The sequence below is a fragment of the Schistocerca gregaria genome, chromosome 1 (genome assembly GCF_023897955.1).
Source record: "Schistocerca gregaria isolate iqSchGreg1 chromosome 1, iqSchGreg1.2, whole genome shotgun sequence".
Taxonomy (NCBI): domain Eukaryota; kingdom Metazoa; phylum Arthropoda; class Insecta; order Orthoptera; family Acrididae; genus Schistocerca; species Schistocerca gregaria.
The window spans coordinates 71,666,905-71,691,400 of NC_064920.1; the positions used below are offsets into that span (position 1 = coordinate 71,666,905).

Below are 24,496 nucleotides of genomic sequence, written 5' to 3' on the forward strand. Positions count from 1 at the left end.
AATATGAATACTATTCAGCGGTTTACATGTACTTAGTCTCATTTGTGCACATTTTTAAGTATTTTTATTCTCCTATACGTTTTTTTAATTGTAGGTTTTGTCAACTTTGCATTTAAAATGAGCCAGTGTAATGTAGATGCAAATGTTCATTATTTATATAATAATGTAATACAGTTGGCTCTACGTGCACTGTTTATTTGCTCTCTTTCGCTACTTTTATGGTTTCGTAAAAAGGAAACTTAATGTTCTTGTTATTATTATTATTATTATTATTAAGCACTTTAATTCATTTACAGACAAGCCCATCCATATATTTCCAAGGAATTATCACCCATTGTCAAGCTATGATACAACAGTTAAGGTAGTTGCGTGCTATGCATTCATTTTTGTTTTAATATATTAGTTAAATAAATTTATTTTTTTAGCAGAAGATTCACTGTTTTTGCTTCACTGAGGGAAAAATTTTTTCTTACAATGTAAGCGATATGTATGATAATGGTTAATAATCTTACTCTTTATTTGTATTATCATTCAAGCACTCACACAGTTGTGATATTTCATCTATGAGTAGATAACAGTTTGTCCCTCGCTCATAGATGTTGCACATTGATTGCTGGTATAGTTAATAATAAATTGGCATATATTATCAATCAACACTCAGTGATTAATCAATGTAATTGGCATTCTTTGTTTTGAATATTTTAGAACCTTTAGTACAAATTTTATTTTGTATTTAATCTCTATTACAAGTTTTAGTTTTTGTATGGATATGTAATTCCACATTTCTACAGTTGAGAGTAAAAGTAATAATAATGTTATGTGACTAGGGCCTCCTGTCAGGTAGGCCATTCGGCTTTCGATTTGACGCCACTTTGGCGACTTCCGTGTCAATGGGGATGAAATGATGATGATTAGGACCCAGTCCCTGAGTGGAGAAAATCTCCGCCCCAGCCGGGAATCGAACCCAGGCTCTTAGGGTTGACATTCTGCCGCACTGACCGCTCAGCTACCAGGGGTGGACAGGGTAAAGGTTACTGTGCATGATACGAATGCACTATATCCTATATCCAAATAGTGGCAGTGAATTAAATAACGTTTTCACTGATTCTGGTTAGGATATAAATGTAGCTTCTATGTACTTAATCTACTTTAATGTTTTCAGACTACATTTGCAGCACACATAATAGTCAGGGTATGTTTGTATATGAGGGCTGGTAAATTTCCATGAAAGAACAGGACAATGTTGTTGTGCCTTCAGGATTAGTAAGCACGATTATTCCAAGGACTGTGTAAATAATTTTAACAGTGTGTAGCGTACAGTTCATTGTTGACAGCCATCTGAATTGGTCGGTGTGTTGAATGTGATTGAGAGTGGAGAAAAGAGAGTTTCATGGTGTTTTAAACATTTTCTGTTGAAGGATTGGACTGCCAAACAAATTCATATAGAATTGCAAGAAGCTCTTGTGAACTCTGCACTATTACTGAAGATAATTTGCTTTATGATTTATGAATTTGATAGTGATCAGACAAGCACCAAGCACCCAAGTGAGGACACCAGAAAGGAAATAATTCATAAAATTCATGATATGCAATCCAAAACAGCTGAAAAAAGATACTGAGACTGCGGGCATCTCAAATGAGCGAATATCTAATATCCAGCATGTAGAATTGGCCTTTGAAGTATGTGTGTATAAAGAAGAACTTTTCCAATGGTTTCACATATTTGTGTGAATGCTTTGTGTATTGTACTGCTCACAGTCAACCAAAACACATCTGGCACCACATTTCAGAACAACGTTTAGTTATAATTAATCGCAGTTCACAAGAAGTTTTGTGCTGATTTGTGACTGTTGATCAAACCTGCATCCATCACCGAGCAAGGTGGTGCAGTGGTAGCACACTGGACTCGCGTTCGGAAGGACGATGGTTCAATCCCGCATCCAGCCACCCTGATTTAGGTTTTCTGTGATTTCCCTAAATCACTCCAGGCAAATGCTGGGATGGTTTCTTTGAAATGGCATGGCGAACTTCCTTCCCCATCCTTTCCTAATCCAATGAGACCAATGACCTCGCTGTTTGGTCTCTTCCCCCCAAACAACCAAACCAACCTGCACCCATCATTACATTCTAGAGTCAAAATGCCACTCAAAACAATGGACAAAGGTTGGTAAAAGTACACTGAAGAAGGTAAAGACCATTTTATCAGCTGGTAAGGTGATGGCTCAAGGAATAATTATCGTAGATTACTTGGAAAAGGCAGAACCATACCTCAACCCTTTTACACTTCAGTGCTGGATCGTTTGAAACTTGTGTTGGCTGAAAAAAGACCAAAGTTGGCATGGAAAAAAGGACTCTTTTTACCAGGATAATTCACCAGCCCAGACATCAGTGAAAGAGCACGATTGGGCTTTGCATTGCGTCCTCATCCACCCAATTCATCAGAATTAGCCCCAAGTGACTTCTTGCTTTCCCTAACTCGTAACTTTGGCTTACTGGCAAGAATTTTTCATCAACTGTGGAAGTGTTAGTTCCAGGCGAATAGCATTTTGCAGATAGTGACAGAACCTATTTCTCCAATAAGATGAAAAAGCTGGAGGATCGCCGGACCAACTGTATATCCCTCAAAGGACACTATGTCGAGAAGTAAGGTGAGTTGTTTATGAAACAAACATTCATTCTTGCTTTTTTACTAAACTTATGTAATATTACACTCTTCACTACGTGTTTTAGTGAAAATTGCACTTCATCAATTTGACCTAGTTATTGTCCACTCTCTAAGGTAATAACAAAATGCAAGTATGCAGACATATGCAGTGATAATGACTGCAGAAGCTTTAATTGTAAGAGGAGGTGATACATTTACTCTCTTATTTTATATTTGAAGTTATTTGGTACCAAGTTTTAGAGATAAGAGACATTATTATTGTGTGATGAATCTATTGTACTGTTGTGGTATTTGTTTTATTCTTAAATATAGGTAAATAATCATATTTTTGTCGTACACTAGACTTCAGTGATCCGATATCTTATGTTTTTTACATAGTTGGTGAACCTAATTTTCTAACATATTAATAATATTTAATTTAAGTGGATTTATTGATGAATCAAGCACTACTGTAATTTTATAGTTCACACCACTCCTGAGACCACATTACTTCAAAGTTATTAACTACAAATAACTTTGTTAAAGGTAAGTGTAAGTAACTGTAAATTTCTTACATACTTGCTGCCATATTTAAACCATTTTATTATGCATATCAACAACGAATATCACAGAAAACAATCACATATTTAAGTATCTTTAAATACTTCAGTTATACGTGGATACAAAAATAAAAAGTGCAGGTGAGTGACTTCCAATTTTTACATTACACAAACATTCATTGTTACAACAAATAAGGCATCTGATATGCAATAGTAACATCTCAAATTTGGAATCAAAGTGAAGTAACTAAGTTAATATGAATTGTAGTTAATAGTTAGATTATATTTTTACAAATCTCTGGCAACAAACATAATTATACTTGATGGAAGCGGTAATGGACAATAAAGATATCAAATTACAAAATTTGTCTAACATGTATATGTACAATATAGTTGCATAAATATTCTTATCAGTTAGAAATGAATTGAGCAAAAATAAATGGTTTCAACGTAAAAGCTATATTTCACATTGTATTTTTATACTCCTTAGAATATTACAGTTCCTTAAAAATCCATAAAACGGATTGGCTTTCTGGTATATCTAGATATTCCTGTTAAAAGCTATCTGTAGCACATTCTGTAGTTTTGAATTAAAAAACAAATTCAAGCTGAGCAATTGGATATATTTCGAGGGTTGAAAGAAAACTTCGAAAATAATATAGTACAAAGACATTTATATAAAACCGTTGGGAGTCTAAATACTAGATACTCTAAACAGCATTCTGAATTAATTTACAAAGCCCCTCACATAAAAACAATCCAAGATTGAAAAATATTATTTATTACAAATTTTATAGTACTTGTCTTCATAAAACATATGCAGTTACCATGCATATTAAAAATATACAGTTTTATTATATCATGTACAGTACTCAAATCTGATTGTTTTGCAAAAGTATTTTATTTATGACTAGTACGATGTGAAGTTGAATATATTCACAGAAAATGTGTGTATTAATTATAAGGCTTCTGCTAGTAGTAATTACACTAATTGCTTAAAGGAGATCAGTTTGAGCCTAAAATGTATTGTGAATTGTGCTCTAGTTGATGGAAACTAATATGTTAACTGGCCAAATATATGTTTTGATGAACTACTTTATCTGTTAATGTATAATTTGCTAAGAACTGCCATTTTTGTGTGATGTAGATGGAGAGCCACACGATGAAATTAAAAAATAGACGTAGTATCCATCCGTACCAAGATGTCATCATTAACTCTACAAGATACACCTGTAAAAGAAACAATCCATGTATCACAACAAGAAGGACTGAACAACTATATATATAAGCACTCAATTTCACTTCATTTTGAATATGAATTAGTTAGCGTTATTCTGAAAACAGTTTGAACAATTTTATAGATGAAACTTCCTGGCATATTAAAACTGTGTGCCGGACTGAGACTCAAACTCGGGACCTTTGCCTTTTGCGAGCAAGTGCTCTACTATCTGAGCTACCCCAGCACGACTCATGCTCTGTCCTCGCAGCTTTACTTCTGCCAGTATCTTGTCTCCTACCTTCCAAACTGTACAGAAGCTCTCCTGTGAACCTTGCAGAACTAGCACTCCTGTATGTATAAGGGAAACTTAGTTTTTATGGTATACCACATCTCAAAATCGACAAATTCATACATATCAAAAACCACAATTTCAGTAGCTAGCCTTCACCCTAACCCCAACCCCTGGGTATTAGAGACGTTCTGTTTACCAAAGTATTGGACTTGCCAGTTCTAAAGTGGATAACTTTTACAGTCGTCAAAATTTCGCCTATTTCAGGAAAAAACTTAGATCCAGATCCAGTTAAATTAAGACCAGATTTTTGAGATACTTATAGGCATTGTAGAGACCTATATCATACGTGTTTAGAAATTACGTGATTATTATAGGAGGCAAAGTAAACAACATAATTTCTACCAGTTAAATATTAACAACAGAGAAGAAAAAAATTTCTGAAGTGTGTATGCAGTAAACACAATACAAAAAGTCTGAAAATATTAGTTTTGAGGTCAACAAAAGGAGATTCCAATGATTTCGATAGTTTCAGAGATATGACATACATTAGAAAATGTTTCCTGAAGCTGGAAAATTTCATGCATTTAAAAAGTAACATTACTTTGACTCTAACTGCAGATACAGAAATGCTATGGTGCCCGCCTGCAGATAGTGACTGCCGTGACAACATCGCAACATCAATCCTTAAAAACGTCGGATGCCAACTGCTTTCAAAGACTGCAGTGCTGTAAATGTGAGTGTTTGTCTGGGAATTCGACTGTAAATTAAAATTGGCCTGTAGTACATCATTTCCTTTGTAAGTCAATCTCCTCTGGAAAAGTTGTTTTTAACTATCATGCCGGGATTTCTTGTTTACAATGGAACCTTTCAACAATTGGCAGCATTGGTATGCGGCAGGTACAGGCTTGTTCTGTAGTCTCTTCTCTACGGCTCCAGTTGGCGGAAAGCCTTAGCATTGAATGGTTGTGTTGTTAACAGTGTAAAGTATGAAGGCCTGTGCAGACAGTCGGTGAACGCGATTTAAACAATGAGCAGTCACTGAATTCTTAACAGCAGTAGGTGTCACCCCAAAGGCGATTCATCAGACAATGAAAGCAGTTTACAGTGACTGCGTTGATATGAGTACTATGTGTCGTTGGGTGAGTAAGCTTAATGATGTTGAGGTGGCAACATTTGACCTGCGTGACAAACAACGAGTTGGACGTCCTGTGGCAGCAACCGAGTTTCACAGGCAAAATGTTGACAGACTGATTCAGGACGATCGTCTTATGAATCAGAGAGAAACTAAAAGCACAATTGGCTTTTCAAAAGAAAGTGTTGGTCACTTTATTGCTTTGCTTGGCTATCGGAAGGTCTGTGCACGATGGGTACCCCGAATGCTGACTCCTGAAATGAAAGAGCACAGAATTGAAAATTGCCAGGAACTTCTCTCGCATTATGAGAACTCAATTTTGACAGGAGACGAAGCATGGGTCACCATTACGAACTGGAGATGAAACGTCAGTCTATGGAATATGGACACAAAGACTCGCATCAAATTCAAGATGCAGCCCTCAGCTGGAAAAATCATAGACACAGTGTTCTGGGACGCAGATTGTGTTATCCATGTTGATTTCCTTGATCGTGGAACAATAAATTCAGAGCGCCACATCACAATGCTGTGACCTCTGAAACGACGACTAACAAGGATCCGAAAGGAAAATGGAAATGTTTTCCTGCGCCATGACAATGCCAAACCACATACTTTACGTGTCACCACAGCAGAACTTCGAGACTAAATTTCACCATCGCACGGCATCCTCCACACAGTCCACATTTACTACCCTCTGACTTCCATTTGTTTCCGATAATGAAAGTCGATCTGCGGGGACATCATTGTGCTTCTGATGCAAACGATGAGAGACCTGTAAAGACTGTGGTTGCCGAAACAGTGCGCCGACGTCTTCCATGGTGGCTTCAGAAAACTTGTTCATCATTGGCAGAAATGTATCCAATTGGCTCGTGATTAAGTGGAAAAGTGAATATTGTTAATTAAAGATCACATTCTAAGGATCATTTCTGCGTTTGATTTATTAAAATATTCCCACCCAAACCCAGTTTGCAAAGGTGGAGACATTACTTTTCATTCAACCCTCGTAAATAAATGTCCTTCACTTCACATACAATCGCGTTGTCTACATTAACCAACATTTCTAAAAGCAAACGGGAATATAAAAACACAAGCACCTTTCAAAAACAGTTCAGCATTTATGTGAAAGCGAATCTCGATTGCCGAAGTAAAAATTCAGCAACTAGATCTGTATATGTGGTGTCATCGCCAGACACCACACTTGCTAGGTGGTAGCCTTTAAATCGGCCGCTGTCCGGTAGTATAAGTCGGACCCGCGTGTCGCCACTATCAATTGATTGCAGACCGAGCGCCGCCACACGGCAGGTCTAGAGAGACTTCCTAACACTCGCCCCAGTTGTACAGCCGACTTTGCTAGCGATGGTTCACTGACGAAATACTCTCTCATTTGCCGAGACGATAGTTAGCATAGCCTTCAGCTACGTTATTTGCTACGACCTAGCAAGGCGCCAGTATCCGTACTATTGATATTGTGAATCATGTACCATAAAGAGCAACATTCTCCATGAATGGATTAAAGTTAAGTATTCCACCAGCTACGTCCGTTTTTCTCAATTCTAATTCTCTTGTCATGTTCCAGACCTCACGCCAGTCTGCGTGAGCTAAAACGCGTGCATTTCGGCCTCCTTTAGAAAGACACGGTTGGCTCTCCTGCCAACCACAACAGTATATCTAGAATCAGTATGTTTATATGAACATGTTTTTACATGAACAACTGAAAGTAGCACTGTAAATCAGTACTTTCGAAGCCCAAAGATATTCTAGAAATACTGTAACTAGTACATGTTGTGTTCCTACTTAGGTCTAAGCTATCTTCACACTATTTCATGTGTGCCAAATGTAGATAAGGTATGGAATATAATCATTCGAAAAGTAAACGTAGACTCGACCGAAAAAGAATCACATATGAAGTTCGCTACACATGCACGCTGTGGTGATGTGAATGCAAGTATTGTGTTGGGCAATGAGACCATAAACTGAAACTGGGCTGTAATACTCTTCAGTATGTAACGATTTTCTAGCATATCGATCTCCACTGTAAAAGCTGTTTTTGAATTACCTGCTATTAGTTTCCAATTTCCAAAACCGCTTACAAACTTACAGTGTGTGGATACTGCCTGCTTCAAAATTCATAGAAGTATGTTCCATCTATACAACTAAATGAGAGGCAGTTTGTTTTTTGCCATGCACATAACGCTTCTTTTATTTCTGATGCATCTACAGTGGCCTATAATACACGTTTCTTTTTATATGCATTGTAAATGTATTATGTAGTAGTTCAAATAGCTCTAAGCACTATGGGACTTAACATCTGAGGTCATTAGTCCCCTAGCCTTAGAACTACTTACGCCTAATTAACCTAAGGACATCACAAACATCCATGCTCGAGGCAGGATTCGAACCTGTGACCGCAGCAGCCGCGTGGTTCCGAACTGTAGCTCCTAGAACCGCTCGGCCACAACGGCCGGCTATGTCATAGTTACAATACGTTACTACGTTATATTTTGTCATGTTTTTCTCTTGTTTTTCAGATCAGAACCAGCACAAATTTCGTGCGGTTAAATTATTGTTTGGTGTTACTTATGATTTGCACTTCCACATTATTAGTCTATACGTGTGGTTCTGGGGATGTGTTCTTTCGAACCTCATGCTCCAGCTGGCTGATGGGGGTGAAAAAACGCTGGAATTGGACCTCTGGAGCATGGGGACCGAATCAAGACATCTCCAGAACCACACATATGGGCTAACACCCAACGACAATTTAACTTCACGAAATTTGTGATACAGAAGAGAAAAACATCACAAAATGTATCATACTAACGTATTGGAACTACTACATTATACATTTTTTATATGTATGAAAGGCAACGTGTATTACAGGCCACTGAAGATGCTTCATAAATAAAAGAAGTGAAATGCGCATGGCAAAAAACAAACGGACCTTCATTTAGAGGCATAGACGGAACATACCTTCCTGAGTACAAATTAGTACACATCTCGCCCGCCTGCGCTGCGAGAAAAAGCGATAACTATTTAACGCACTTCTGGAAATTACTTCGTCCCCCACCAACTAATAAATGTGGCGACAATTTTGAGAACTAATGTGCCCAGGAAACGCACAATCTAATTTTCTCCTCCTCCGATTATGAAGTATGGAAATGGCACGTGTCATTTAAGATGCTACTGAAACGATTATCTTGTCAGTGGAATCTACGTCTACGAGGACGTTATTTGAGAATTAGCGATACAGTATATAGCTAAAGACCAAAACTTTGTACGCCAATTCGTTTTCGTTTGAAACTTCACTCTTTCCACAAAATAAGTATTTAAATTCAGAAAGTTTGCGTACCTGCCATTCGTAAGCGTTGCGAGACTCCTTGCTGAGTTTGTCCAAATCGTAAGGCAGTCCGGCCAGCTGACTGTACACATATGCACAGACAGCATCAGAGTCAATTGCTGGCAGAATGGCCCATATTCCGTCCAACATGGCGCGTGACATCGTAGCAAAATCTTCTGGAGGTTTCTTCAGGTTAGGAACGAAAACTTGCTCGAGCAACATTGAACACAGTTGACGGGTTTCTTCAACGCCTTCTGGGCGGCATATGTTGAACCTGTATGCACACAGAAAAGCACTGTAGACAGGACCGTAGCTCGTATTTCCTTAACGATTTACTAAATCCTTCCATTATTTGTGGAACATTACTTACAATATAACTTAACTACATAACCAAGGCGCATTTTATTGGTCTTACAAGACACCTTCATGTTATGTTAAATGTCGCGGTTGTTTCTAAAAAGAATATTTCTTTTTCACTTTTCTTAAGAACACGCGAATTAATTAACAAAACAGCTCAGCTCCCAGTAGTGGTGGCTCAGTCGTAAACTGAATATCCAAGAAACGGCAAAGACATTTCATGTAGAACAATGAAACAAGGAAATGTAAAGTGACCCCTAGACGTTCAAAAATATTCACAATAACTCCCGGACGCGCAATAATATTGACCATATAGGAGATAGATTGAGAGGTTGCACAGTAATTTTAAGAACATCAGAAACTACGGAAACATATTGGGCTGCTTAAAATTATTGTGCTGTCTGTAGGTAACATTGAAAATTTCTTTGACAGTCTGTCGCGTGCTACAAGAACGATGGCGGTTTCTTATTGTTGGATGGAGAATGAGATCAAAACAAAACGAAAGAACATTATTATTAGAGTACTTTAAAATATTTTCGGCATTGTGGGATGTTACAGCAAATGAATAAAAAAAGTGTTGAGAATGATGAATTGTATGATTCGTTACTCAGAAAATAGGGAACAATCACGAAGGAAGATGATTTAAGAAATTTATTTCATGTATGGCTATGAATATCATACCTAACACTTGGTTTAAGAATCAAGAAAGAAGGTTGTATACATAGAAGAACCCTGGAGATACTAAAAGGTATCAGATAGATTATATAATGGTAAGACAGAGATTTAGGAACCAGGTTTTAAATCGTAAGACATTTCCAGGGTAGTGTGGACTCTGACCAAAATCTATTGGTTATGGTCTGTAGATTAAAACTGAAGAAACTGCAAAAAGGTGGGAATTTAAGGAGATGGGACATGGATAAACTAAAAGAACCAGAGGTTGTACAGAGTTTCAGGGAGAGTATAAGGGAGCAATTGACAGGAATGGGGGAAAGAAATATTACTAACAATGTAATTGACAGTTTTACTGAGCTGTCTAGGCCTCTAGGGAGTACGTCAATACTACTGTGCGACATTATTGTGTAATGCATGCCATGAGGTGGGAGGCCTCTGGGACCCTATGCTGAAAACGACATTTAAGGCGCAACATACCTGAAATTCTTTATTAAAATGAAGTAACATTTAGTTAAAAATCCCGTTTTGATCTTACTGCGGTAAATTAAGCCAGCAGGAACATACTTTTTGTCGCACAAAATCACTCGTTTTGTGCTCTTTTTTTAATAGTATACGTAATCTAACTGTTAGAAAACTGAATTTTATACTCTGAAAAATTATAGTATCCCTGTAGCAAGTAAATTTTCACGTAGAATTGTATTCTATGGTTTAAAATTGCACGTAAAAATTGCTTTCAATAAGGACAGGACGAAAGTCTGTAAAAGTGGCATTCAGTGCTGCGATCCGCAATTTTCTTTATCACCACGGAGACCACGAGTATACTTGATCTTAACTAAAACTTTAGATATTTGAATGGAAAAGCAGAGGACCACAATACGAATGTCCTGAAGTTCTTCCTCTGAATGACCTCTGCTAGCGTAACTATGATCACTAGCTATTGTAAAATTGTCGTCCCTTGCCGTTCTTTCTTAGATATTTCACTATCATCTTCCTCCGAAACGTTCCTACAAGCACATTTTGTGCTATATTTTTTTTTAAAAAAAAAACAGGTACATAGTTCACGAGGGATGGCCTAAGATATCACAACATATGTCAACAACACCTGTCAACAACGCAGGAAGATGGCGATAACGCAACTGACAGCAAAACATTGTAAAGTTGGTGATTTAAGGAGGATAGGGGATATATAAAAGCATTCCGTCAGAACTGACGTTGGGAAGCGAGTTTGAAAATCTTCGAATAGCTGAGGGACCTGAGGTAAGACTATTCACTGCCTAGGTGCAGCTTGAATGACATGTGGCATTCTCTGCTGGGACGTTTCTCCACCTAAATCGGAACGATCCACTGGTTACCCACTCCTTTGTGAAGAGAAAGTGTTTTCTATTCACTGTGATTGCTTAGTAAACGTAACTAGTATGAATGCATGTGGATTGTGATAACGTATTCGTATTGCTGATGATAATGGAAGAAAAGGGAAAGGACGAAACCCTATGTCAGCACGTAACCTACCAACGTGCTGCTAATTATAACGAATGAATTTCAACGTTCACACACTTGCCGGTCAAATACAGCGGTTAGAATTTCTCCTCCCACCAGCAATGTTCTGTTTCTAACGGTAAACCGAGAGTAGTTACAAAAGACTAAGGGGGCCGTACCGCTGCAGATTCCGGCCCTGGCGTGTGCGGCGCCGACACCGAGTTCACAGAAATGTCCGTTGTGCATCTTCGATGTAATAAAGTGCAGGGACACACTTTCTCGTGTTTCCCTGCACGCTTCGCCGTGAGTCATCCCTCTCTCCCAAACTATGCCTCTCGCTCATTCTGACATATTACGACCACTGAGCTACGGGGCTTGTAACACATGAAACAGGACGAGTGCTGAGTTCATCGGGATCTACCAGACACGAAGAAGCGAAGTAAGCAATGGAAGCACGAGGATTCACCAGCGCCGAAAAAGGCGAAGACGGAGTCATCATCAGACGAAGGTGATGCTGACTGGATTGCCATGGTGCGGTGCTAATAGATTACACACGCAAAGGACAAACCACCATAGGAGCACGCTTCGTCAAAACGAAGTGAAGTGTCGCGGGAAGCTGTCCGAGGCGGGTGCTTTTGCTCCACGACCACACTCCACCTCATTCTGCACAGGACGCAGCAACACGTGCTGCTGCTTTGAGCTTTCGAATTTTGCCTGTGCCCCAAACTCTCCTGACACTGCACTCAGTGACTTCTTCGTCTTTCCTCCGATGAAGAATAATTACCAGGCAGGCATCTCCAGAACGACGATAAGATCTTAGTCCTGGACAGTTTCTTGAACAGCGAAAATTCAGACTTCTGCAATCAAGGTATCTGCCGATCCATCCACCGGTGAAAGAAATGTATCGCGCTGAAGGCTGAACACGTAGAGGAGGACTTACTCTGTCGCCAAGTTTACTAGTCACTGCTTGAATTTTTCGAAGCGGCAATATAAGTTTTATAGCTGCTCCTCGTACCTTACACCATGTGATCAAAAGTCTCTGGACACCTCGCTGAAAATGACTTACAAGTTCGTGGCGCCCTCCATCGGTAATGACGGAATTCAATATGGTGTTGGCCCGCCCTTAGCCTTGACGACAGCTTCCACTCTCGCATGCATACGTTCAATCAGGTGCTGGAAGGTTTCTTGGGGAATGGCAGCCTATTCTTCACGGAGTGCTGCACTGAGGAGAGGATCGATGTCGGTCGGTAAGGCCTGGCACAAAGTCGGAGTTCTAAAACATCCCAAAGGTATTCTATAGGATTCAGGTCACGACTCTGTGCAGGCCAGTCCATTACAGAGACATTATCGTCGTGTAACCACCCGGGCACAGGCCGTGCATTATGAACAGGTGCTCGATCGTGTTGAAAGATGCAATCGCCATCCCCGAATTGCTCTTCAACAGTGGGAACCAAGAAGGTGCTTAAAACATCAATGTAGACCTGTGCTGTAATAGTGCCACGGAAAAAAACAAGGGTGCAAGCCCCCTCCATGGAAAGCACGAACACACCATAACACCACCGCCTCCGAATTTTACTGTTGGCACTACACACGCTAGCAGATTACGTTCAGCGGGCATTCGCCGTACCCACACCCTGCCATCGGATCGCCACATTGTGTACCGTGATACGTCACTCCACACGACGTTTTTCCACTGTTCAATCGTCCAATGTTTACGCTCCTTACACCAAACGAGGCCGTCGTTTGGCATTTACCGGCGTGATGTGTAGCTTATGAGCAGCCACTCGACCATGAAATCCAAGTTTTTTCACCTTATAAGTAACTGTCATAGTCCTTGCAGTGGATCCCGATGCAGTTTAGAATTCCTGTGTGATGATCGGGATAGATGTCTGCCTCTTAGACGTTACAACCATCTTCAACTGTCGGTGGTCTCTGTCAGTCAACAGTCGAGGTCGATTTGCACTTCACTATCATATCGGAAACAGTAGACCTAGTGATGTTTAGGAGTGTGGAACCTCGCGTACAGACGTATCACAAAAGTGACACCCAATCACCTGACCGCATTCGAAGTCCGTGAGTTCTGCGGAGCGCCCCATTCTGCTCTCTCACGATGTCTAGTGACTACTGAGTTCGCTGATATGGAGTACCTGGCAGTAGGAGGCAGCACAATGCACCTAATACGTAAAACGTATTTTTTTTGGGGGGGGGGGGGGGAGTGGAGGGGTGTCCGGATACTTTTGATCAGATAGTGTAATAATTTTTATTTATGAGTAGTGACATACATAGAATGCCCAGCGTATAAATTTAGATCATTTTATTTAGTTGTCTACTCTTCATTTACAATATATAAAAGTACACGAGACAGTCACGTTAATATTGGACGTCAACCAGCGACAACCACCCGCAACGGCAAGTGGCAGCAGTAGAGGTGGAGGGTACATAAGGCGTGTCCCGCGGACGAGCAAAACAGAGCAGCTGTCGTAATGCGGCGACGGAGAGAGTCGTCTGACGTCCAAGAGGGCATGAGAGGGGCCGAGAGGGGAAGCATTTCCGAAACGGCTAAGTTTGGAAACGGTTCGTATGCTACAGTGGGTATAGTATGGCAAAATGGCGCCCTCCAAGACCGGCGCTGAGGCCTCTGTGTTGCGCCACGGGCCGAACATGACAGGGGTGAACGACGGCTGCGGAGGTGTCTTATGGACAGTATACGTGAAACTGCTGAACAACTGGCCGCCCAGACGAACTAAGGAGTTACCAACAGTGTCTCCTCAACGGCCTCCACAGCAGGCTCCTGGTTCGTGCACCCAGGCTGAGCGCTGTTCAGCGGCGATGGAAGCTGGAAGTTGCAGGCCATTACCTCAACTGGACTTCTACCGAGTGGTCACAGAATAATGAATGTTTTATGTTCCATCGGACAGATGGCCATTGGCATATGTGTGGTAAAAACCTCTACGGAGGCCTTACTGTCTGCGAAATGTTTTCGTGGCGTTTCCTGGATGGCCTCGTCATTCTGGAAAGCACACTGGATGAACACATGTATGCATCTACGCTTGAGAACTGTATTAACCGCTACACGCGATATGCTTTTCCTCGGCACGGTGGCATCTACGAGCAGGACAAAGCTACGTGTCACGCAGCGCGCAGTGTATGTGAGTGGTTGAAATAGGACCAAGATGAGTCTAACACACTCCCCTTGCCACCACGTCCCGGGATTTAAACCAAATAGGTAAGCTGTGACGCCATCTCGATCAGACTCTTCGCACCACGGATCCTCTACCGAGAAATGTGGCGCTCGTGGCCGTGGCCCTCGGCTCCACACTTACGTCCGCCCCTACCAGAACTTCACTGACTTCTCTGCCTGCGCATCTCACGGCAGTCTGTACTGCAAGAAGTGCCTTTTCGGCCTTCTGACAGGTGGTCACCACATTGTGCATGGACAGTGTCTATCATTGTATTAGGCAATGCACGTTTTTATGAATTGAAATGCAGTTCTATAGTGACAAACATAATAATGCAATTATTGCATTACTCAGTTTTTAAGAGTGCACAGAAAACAAACTCGTATCAGAAGACAGACAAAAACGTTGTGCTTGGTACATTTTAACAGTATCGGGCTTTCTAAGTGCTAGGCACTTACATACGGTTTTATGGGAGCAAATACGATTTAAGTGTGGGATAAGACATTTAAATATAGAGAAGGTGTTAGCTTATAAAGCATTTCAGTCCATTGGCACGAAGGGGTAAACATTATATTTGATACTACTCGATTTTGTACATTTGAAAATAGTTACATAAGAGGAAACATGATTGCACTCATTATTAAATTGTTTCTTCACTCAGAACATATACACAGGAGCTTTTTGAGGTATTTGCAGTGTTGAGAAAAAATGGAAAGGTTATCAAAACTGGACGTATTCATCACAGGGGAGTTATTCGCAGTGCTTCTTTATACAAAATGGTGTAACTGTTACAGTCTGCGGCTGTCTGTCTTTTTATTTCCAAACTACCGGTTCAGGCCAACGTCGCCCGTCTTCAGGACATATTTCTTAGCTACAGAGCAACTAGTCGAAAAAGAACAACGGTTCGCTGTGATATGTACACTGAAGCGCGAAAGAAACTGCTAAAGGTATGCGTATTCGAAAGAAGAGATACGTAACCAGCCAGAATACGGCGCTAGAAACATGTTGCCTGGTCGTACGAGACTCGTTTCAAACTATATCGAGCGGACGATGGAGACCTCATGAATCCATGGACCCCGTACGTCAGCAGCGGACTGTTCAAGCCGGTGGAGGCTCTATAATGGTGTGGGGCGTTCCCAGTTGTAGTGATACGGCTATGACAGGCGACACGTACGTAAGCAACCTGTCTGGTCACCTGCATCCGTTCATGTCCATTGTGCATTGCAACCGTCGTGGGCAATTCCAGTAGCACAGTGCTACACCCCACACGTCCACAATTGCTACAAATTGGCTCCAGGAACACTCTTCTCAGTTTAAACACTCCCGATGGCCACCACACTCCCCAGACCTGAATATTATTGAGCATGTCTGGGATGCCTTTCAACATGTTGTTCAGAAAAGATGTCGACCCCGTCGTGCTCTTACGGATTCATAGACAGTCCTGCAGGTGCCACGGCGTCAGTTCTCTCTTGCATTACACCAGACATTAGTCGATCCCATGCCACGTCGTGACGTGGCACTCCTGCGTGGTCGCGGGGGGCCTACACGACAATAGGCAGGTGCACCAGTTTCGTCGGTTCTTCAGTATACGTTGAGTATATGACAGTGAACTGACTGTTCATTTACGACAAGTATGGAACCGCACTTTGTCCCAATACAGAAATACTCCATCTTCAGAAATTTCCTTGTTAGAAAGTAACTCATTGGTTTTGGAGCTTAAAAATCTCCACATGTCAGCGGGACTTATCACTTAAACTGATGAGTTACTTTCTTTGACAAAAATTTGGCGATCGCAAATTGTTAAATACAATTTTGGCACTAACACAGTGGTCATACTTCGTACGACATAAAAATATATAAGATTAGTCAACTCCATAATGTTCTTACACAATGACTGGAAAAAAAATCGCAACTCTAAGAACGAGTTGTGCGACATAAATGACAGTTGGTAGGCCCGAATGATGGTGCCTAATCAGATTTCGCGCCACTACAAGCATGAAAATCAGGTTTCCTTTAAATACACGCTGTAACTGTCGTGATCGTTAGTTGCTTTTGAGATTGGACGTTCTGTGTTGATGTTAGTCAAGAATGCTGTTAGGGCGATAAAGACGCCATTACCAGTACCTTACTGAGTTTGAACGAGGTCGTATAATAAGGCTACGAGAAGCTGGACGTTCCTTCTGCGAAAGAGCTGGCAGGAACGTAGTCACTGTACATGACTGCTGGTGTAGGTGGTCGCGGGAGTGTACGGTCGCAAAAAGACCGGGCTCCAGACGGCCATGTGGAACTGCCGATAACGAAGACCATCGAGTTCGGCGTATGGCTCTGTCGCATCGCAATATGTCTGCAGCAGCGGTTTGAGCAGCAGTTGGCACTACAGTGAGACAGCGAACTCATACAAATCGTCAATTTCAACGACAGATCCGAGACAGACGCAGTGAAGTGTGCATTCCACTGAGCGTCAAACCACCACCACTTGTGACTTCACTGGTATCAAGCAAGAGCTCATTGGTTGGCAGGGTGGACGTCTGTTGTGTTTTCTGATGAAAGCTGTTCCTGCCTCGGTGCCAGTGGAGACCATACGCTGATCAGAAGGAGGCCAGCTGAGGGCCTCAAAGCAAACTGGCCGCATGCTAGACGCACTGGACCTAAACCTCGGGCTTTGGTCTGGGGTCAGATTTTGTATGATAGCACGAGCACTCTCGTTGCTTTCCCTCACAAACTGACATCAAATCTGTACGTCAGTCTGGTGACTCGACCTATTGTGCTGCCATTCATGTACAGCATTCCAGAGGATGTTCGCCAACAGGATAAGGTTCGCCCACGTACCGCTTTTGTAACCCATCACCTCTACAGACTGCCACCACGTTGCCTCGTCCTGCTTGGTCACCAGATATGTTTCCAATCGAACGCGTATTGGACATCGTCGAACGACAATTTCCGTCTCATCCGCAAACAGTATTTTCGGTCATGCGATTTTTCTCCCACGATCACGTGCTAGGAGCATCGTTTGTGGAGACAACAAGAAATGCTGAAGTTGCGGAGATAAAAAGTGTAGTGAACTACCAAGTACAACAGACATGGAACCTCATACCACAAACCTACGTAACACAACGCATTCAGGTATGCATACTTGCATTCAACATACTGGCGGTTACAGCAGTTATTAATGTCCCGGCATTTCACATTTGCAATGGCTTGCCTCGCACTTACATTAACCTATGATCTTGCAATGTTAATAACTTAAATATATTACCCAGGCAAATGTAATCCCGAAATTTCATTACTCTACATTAATTATTTTTTGGTATTGCGACTTTTCGCCCCGCGATCAGGCCCTAGGAACATCGCTTGTGGAGACAACAAGGAATGCAGAAGTTGCACATATTCGAGAAGCTCAAAAGTGTGAGTGCCACCAGAATAAATGGTGAAACTGCTGTTATTAACTGTGACACGTTTCAGTACTGGCCGTGCAGCTTTAAATGCAGCGCAGATACGTGCGGCAGCGCGCACGCACCCACCTGTCCTCCATGCCCATGATGTAGCCGATGACGCGCCAGAAGTGCACGATGCCCTCCTCGCCGCCGCGCTCGATGCCCAGCTTCTCGGGCGCCACCATGGTGAAGCCGATGAAGCCGAACTGCGTGACGGCCATGTCGAACTGCGAGATGCTGCCCGCCGAGCGGCTGGCGGCGCAGTGCCGGCCGCGCACCTCGGTCAGCGACTTGAACGCCCTGCCGAGCAAACATTGATACAGCTTTTCCCCCTCTCGGGCGATCGGGCGACATAGAGATAAACGAAGCGTAAAGCGAGCGCATTCAGCAGCAACACTCGGCACTAACTTTGTACAGGGCCGGGAAAATAAAACTGGTCCGGAAAATACTTCGTGCACCTCAACGTAGGCAACCCAACATACACCATTTGCCTTGGGCAGAGCTGCAGAACTACTATAGGCTATCGTAGACTATTGTAAGTAAATGAATAAGGGTAGACTACGGTAGGTTTCCTAGTAGCCTTGGTCAGTTAAGATCGTAACCGCATTACCTGTATGTTAGGTGTGTTGCTTACCTATCAGGCGCTGTCTCATTTCGATCTCTTCCTTTGTGTATGCAATCAGTATTTTACTACTAGGGCCGATAAATATGTAATGCCCCACATTTGTTTTCTCAGAACATATTTATTGTTAAGAATCAGAATTTGATGACAATATGCATCAACATGTCTTGTCCACATCCTGTTTTTCTACATAGTCTCCATCACGTTCTATGACCATGTGCCAACGTTGTGGAAGAGCATGTATTCCCTGCTGGTCAAAGCTCGTGTCCTGTAGATGTAGCCATGTTTTCACTGCATGACTGACACTCTCGTCATTTTCAAAGTGTGTTCGCCATCATGAATCTTTAAGTGGCCCAAAGAGCTGGAAGACTGAGGGTGCCAGATCTGGAGTGTAGGGTGGATGAGGCAGTGACGTCCAACCCCATTTGGCGATGTGTTCCTGGGTTCTCAGACTTGTGTGTGGGCGAGCGTTATCGTGTCGGAGCAAGATTTCTGCTGGATTTTTGTCCGATCGAACACTTGGGAAACGGTTCTTGAGTTTATTCAGAGTCTCCACGTATTCCTCTGAATTGATGGTCGACTCTCTTGGCATCACATCCACGAGAATGACGCCACCACAATCCCAGAAGACTGTGACCTTTTTTCCGGCAGAGGGGTTTGTCTCGAATTTCTTCTTTTGTGGTGAATGAGGATGATGCAACTCCATGGACTGCCTTTTTGTTTCCGGCGCAGACAGAAAGGCCTCTCCGTCTGTCTCAAAACGCTCCAATAATTCAGATGAAATGGCCTTTCTTTGAATCTTATGGTCCACTGTGAGCATTCGTGGAACCCATCGTGAGCACCTCTTTGAATATCCGAGTCTCGATCATTGCAGACGCACTTCCAATGCTGACCGAAATTGTAGGGCCAATTGTCGAGTTGTGATGCGCCTGTCGGCACGAAGAATGGCATCCGCACGATTCAGCATGTCCGGAGCAATGGCTGACAGGACGTCCCGAGCGTGGCTGATCATGGAGTTCTGTTTCTGCATTTCCTGAGGCACTAACTTTCTTCAAGCATCGCCCAACTGTACTCCTATCAACTGCAGCATCAGCATATACTGTACACCAACGATTATGGATGTTCACCACGGTTTCTTTTTCTGCAAACAAGAATTCAATAAAGCACGCTGCTTGAACGTGAATGGTATGCAGACGGCATTTTGACGCTGTACTACGGCTCTGCCCTCTGCCAGGACGATTTGAAACTTCACCGGCTCACAGAACAAACATCAAATGTGAAGCACCAACAAGGACGTTTGTCTATGTATATTAATGGCTTTTTTTTTAATGTGGACATTACTTATTGAACGACCCTCGTCGATTCACCTAGAAACAGAAGTGATGAACCGTCTTTAAACTGGCTGAGGAAATATGAAAGACTGTGTAACCTACGGACTACTTTTGTTCTACGTAACTCCCTTGTTGTCTGCTACTTAAAAATAAACCATATTTATAGCAAAATTGAAAATTTCAATGTTTACTTCAGATTTTATTCGAAAATTGTTGATTTGTTACGTTTAACAGAGGGATGTTTTTTAAACTAAAAAAAATACACATTTATCATTTAACACTAAAAAACGCAATTTCCTCAAATAAAAAAGACAAAATCAAAAAAGACTGCGTATTAAAAGAATATCAAACATCACTTCAATACTTCGTCGAAACGAGGGAGGTGGCGCTGTGGTTAGCTCACTGGGCTCGCAGTCGGGAGGAAGATGGTTAAACCCCACGTCAACCATCTTGATTTAGGTTTTCCGTGATTTCCTTGAATCGCTTCAGCCAAGTGCCGGGTTGGTTCCTTTGAAAGGGCACGGCCGATTTCCTTCCCCGTTCTCCTCTAATCCGAATTTGCGCTCCGTCTCTAGAGACCTCGTTGTCGATGGGACTGTAAGCTCCAGCCTCCTCCTCCGATGCTTCATCGAGCTGACATAAAACACGTTTCTGTTGCCAGAACGTGATTTTTACTCTGGAGCAGAGTGTGCGCTCACATGAAACTTCACGACAGGTTGAAACTGTGTGTGTGTCAGACCGAGACTAGAACTCGGGTCCTTTGTCTTTCGCAGGCAAGTGCTCTATCGAGTAAGTTACACAAGCACGGCTTTACTTACGCCAGTACCTCGCCTCCTCGCTTCAAACAAGTTACCGGAGAAAGTAAAGCTGTGAGGAGAATTTGTCAATCGTGCCTGGGTAGCTAAATCGGTAGAGTACCTGCCCCCACAAGGCAAAGGTCTCGAATTCGGCGCTCGGTTCCGGCACGCCCTTTTAACCTGCCAGGAAATCTGATGTTTCTGTTGTTTGGAAACAACTTTCGCACCTCTCAATAATAGCACGAAACTCTTGCCTTTGATTATGATAATATGAAATGTGGTGTGGCGAGGGCCTGCCGGCGGGCACACCTGAACCCCTGGTTCAAGTATTTTGAGGCGACAGCACTTGGACGACTTGAGCATGAAATGATGACGACGACACAGGCACCGATTCCCTGAGAGGAGAAAATCTCCAACCAAGCCGGGAATCGAACCCTGGCCCCTCGGCATGAGAAGCCGGCGCGCTGTCCACACTGCTACGGTGGCGGACTTTGATTATGATGAAGAACATCCTGTTGAGTACAAAACACAATAATTATTATTTAGAGTGTTTTTTGTTTTTAGTATTTTATCTATCCTCAGTAATTGTAGTTGCTTATAAAGAAAAGAAGCAACCATTTGCGTAAAATGAATTTAATTTCTTTACAGATTCGGGACAATTAGCGCCTTCCTCAGAAAGTTATACCTATCGCATTAATTGTAAGTGTCAACAATAATATCCGTACATCAAAACTTCGTGGTCATGTGGTTCATTGTACCGGTAAAAAAGAAAGTGTATCTCCCTCCTCCTGGCTTAAGTGAACGATAATACGTTGTGTTTCCGGGAGACACACTCCCAAAACTCTTAAAAGAAAGCACACTTGCTATTTATGCACATATGTGATGGAGAGCCCACTCTGTTTACACGCCTGTTCGAGAACACTTGCTGTAGAGGTTACCTGATAGGCGCACTGGAAGGCGCTCTCCCTATCAGTTAATTCACACGCTGCCAGAAAAAATAAAACAGCTTGAAGGACAGGGCGATTTTATTGACAAGTGAGGTGACAAGTAGCCATTGTAGGAGAATTCGATAGCAAATTCAGACCAAAGGAACACACACGCCACAGTAAATGACGACGAAACAACCGCGTCAATACACAGTGTATCCTCGTCTGGAGGCAACGCTGGAGTCTATTCTCGCATGGAAACTATCGTAAAGGTGCCGAATGGTATCTGCGATAGATGGTCCCATGCAGCTTGCATCTTTTGTTGCAGTTCGGCAGTGGTTCTTGCAGGCCCTGGAGAACGAGTAAGTTCTCACTTCACCGTGTCCCATGCCTGTTCAGCTGGCGAGAGATCTGGTGATCTTGCTCGTCAGGGAGGTTGTTGTACACCACGAAGAGGAAATTGCGTCGCAGCAGCAGTATGCGGGCGTTCATTGTACAGCTGAAAACGCACATCACCTTCTTGTCAAGATACGGCAGTGCCACAGGGATAATAGCCTGTGCGATGTATCGGGCAACGGTCACTTTACCCTGCAGAAACACCACATGTGACGGCGAGTTGTAGCTGCCGAGCCCTCATATCATGAAGCCTGAAATGGGATCTATGTGTCATGGGAGAATGCACTCTGGAGTAGGCAGTTCGCCAGGGCTATGCTGTAAATGTGTATGACCATCACTCGCATAAAGACAAAATCTATTCTCATCACTGAAAACAACAGAGCGCCATTTCGTTGCGCAGTCGACTCTTTCACGACTGCAAAGTAGCAATGCTTGGCAGTGTAGTGGCGCCAGTGGAGGCACCCGTGATCTTAATCCTGCTGCAAGCAGACGTTCCCCAATAGTTCCAATGACGCAACGTGTACCCGTATTTCTTGCCTGCATGATGTTCTGTCGGCTACCGCCGCCCTTGACGTGCGCCTGCGCTATGCGAACGTCCCGAACCTGGTCTACGGGTGTGGGAGGATTTCACATACCACTGTTGATAGCAGCGACACACCACCGATGATTTGCACCCATCATGTGAAGCAATCCATGAAAATGTCCAGACACTTTTCCACAGGCCCACAGACCAACCGCGCTCAGGTGGCTGAAGTTGTTCAACGGCAGTATGTATCTGGTAGCGAGCGCCACGGGTTTCGAATCCGCGCCAGACGGGCATGGACCTCGATTACCACTAGAGGTGTCTGCAGCCGTCGCGCCGTAAGCCGTGGCTGCTCGCGCTCCTGGCCCGCGTATAATGTGGGAGCGCCACTGTGGAGCACGTGGTTCCAGCGGGCAATACTCACGTACGTTATTGTGTATTTAAGCACTGTTGATAGCAGCGACACACCACCGATGATTTGCACCCATCATGTGAAGCAATCCATGAAAATGTCCAGACACTTTTCCACAGGCCCACAGACCAACCGCGCTCAGGTGGCTGAAGCTGTTCAACGGCAGTATGTATCTGGTAGCGAGCGCCACGGGTTTCGAATCCGCGCCAGACGGGCATGGACCTCGATTACCACTAGAGGTGTCTGCAGCCGTCGCGCCGTAAGCCGTGGCTGCTCGCGCTCCTGGCCCGCGTATAATGTGGGAGCGCCACTGTGGAGCACGTGGTTCCAGCGGGCAATACTCACGTACGTTATTGTGTATTTAAGCACTGTTGATAGCAGCGACACACCACCGATGATTTGCACCCATCATGTGAAGCAATCCATGAAAATGTCCAGACACTTTTCCACAGGCCCACAGACCAACCGCGCTCAGGTGGCTGAAGCTGTTCAACGGCAGTATGTATCTGGTAGCGAGCGCCACGGGTTTCGAATCCGCGCCAGACGGGCATGGACCTCGATTACCACTAGAGGTGTCTGCAGCCGTCGCGCCGTAAGCCGTGGCTGCTCGCGCTCCTGGCCCGCGTTTAATGTGGGAGCGCCACTGTGGAGCACGTGGTTCCAGCGGGCAATACTCACGTACGTTATTGTGTATTTAAGCGCCTGCCTCTCACTCAGCGAGGCCCCTGCCCATGGCATCTCCTCTCCCCTCTCCCTCTCCCCCCCCCCCCCCTCCTCCTCTCTTGGCAGGTCCCCGGACTCGTACACGGTTAGTGAACATTCGCGCGCCGGAGATCTACGCCTCGTGTTTCTGTGTGTGCCGTCATTTTGTGCTTAAGTGGTTCAGTGTTATTCGTTTTGTGCACCTACGTTCACGTGTGACAATTTTCGTCTATGTCTGTGTCCAAGTGTCTGAACAACTTTTATCTTGGACTCTACGCCCGTGAACGGCTCCATGTATTTCAAAAAGTGTTTGTCTCCGTTTACATGTCCACCGTATTTTATCTCACATTGTCATCATTTGGATCTTGAATGTTTCTCTGCGGCCGAAGAGCGGTGTAGTGTGCTGCTGCTGGCCTGCCTGTAAACAGGTTTGTAAATAACAATAAAGAAAAAAAAAAAACTCAGCGAGGCAGTCTAATATTCGCGTG

The 24,496-nt window shown here is 43.2% G+C and overlaps 1 protein-coding gene across 1 annotated transcript in view; it reads right to left on the reverse strand.

Annotated features, from left to right (window-relative positions):
* Positions 1-3,227: 3,227 nt before the first annotated feature.
* LOC126331791 (uncharacterized) overlaps positions 3,228-24,496 on the reverse strand; it is a 155,605-nt gene continuing 134,336 nt past the window's right edge. The window contains exons 4-6 of the mRNA XM_049996526.1: positions 18,387-18,599; positions 9,194-9,455; positions 3,228-4,434 (exon numbers count right to left, since the gene is read on the reverse strand). Coding sequence (XP_049852483.1) covers positions 4,267-4,434; positions 9,194-9,455; positions 18,387-18,599 — 643 coding nt within the window. The 3' untranslated portion in view covers positions 3,228-4,266. The remainder of the gene's footprint in view (positions 4,435-9,193; positions 9,456-18,386; positions 18,600-24,496) is intronic.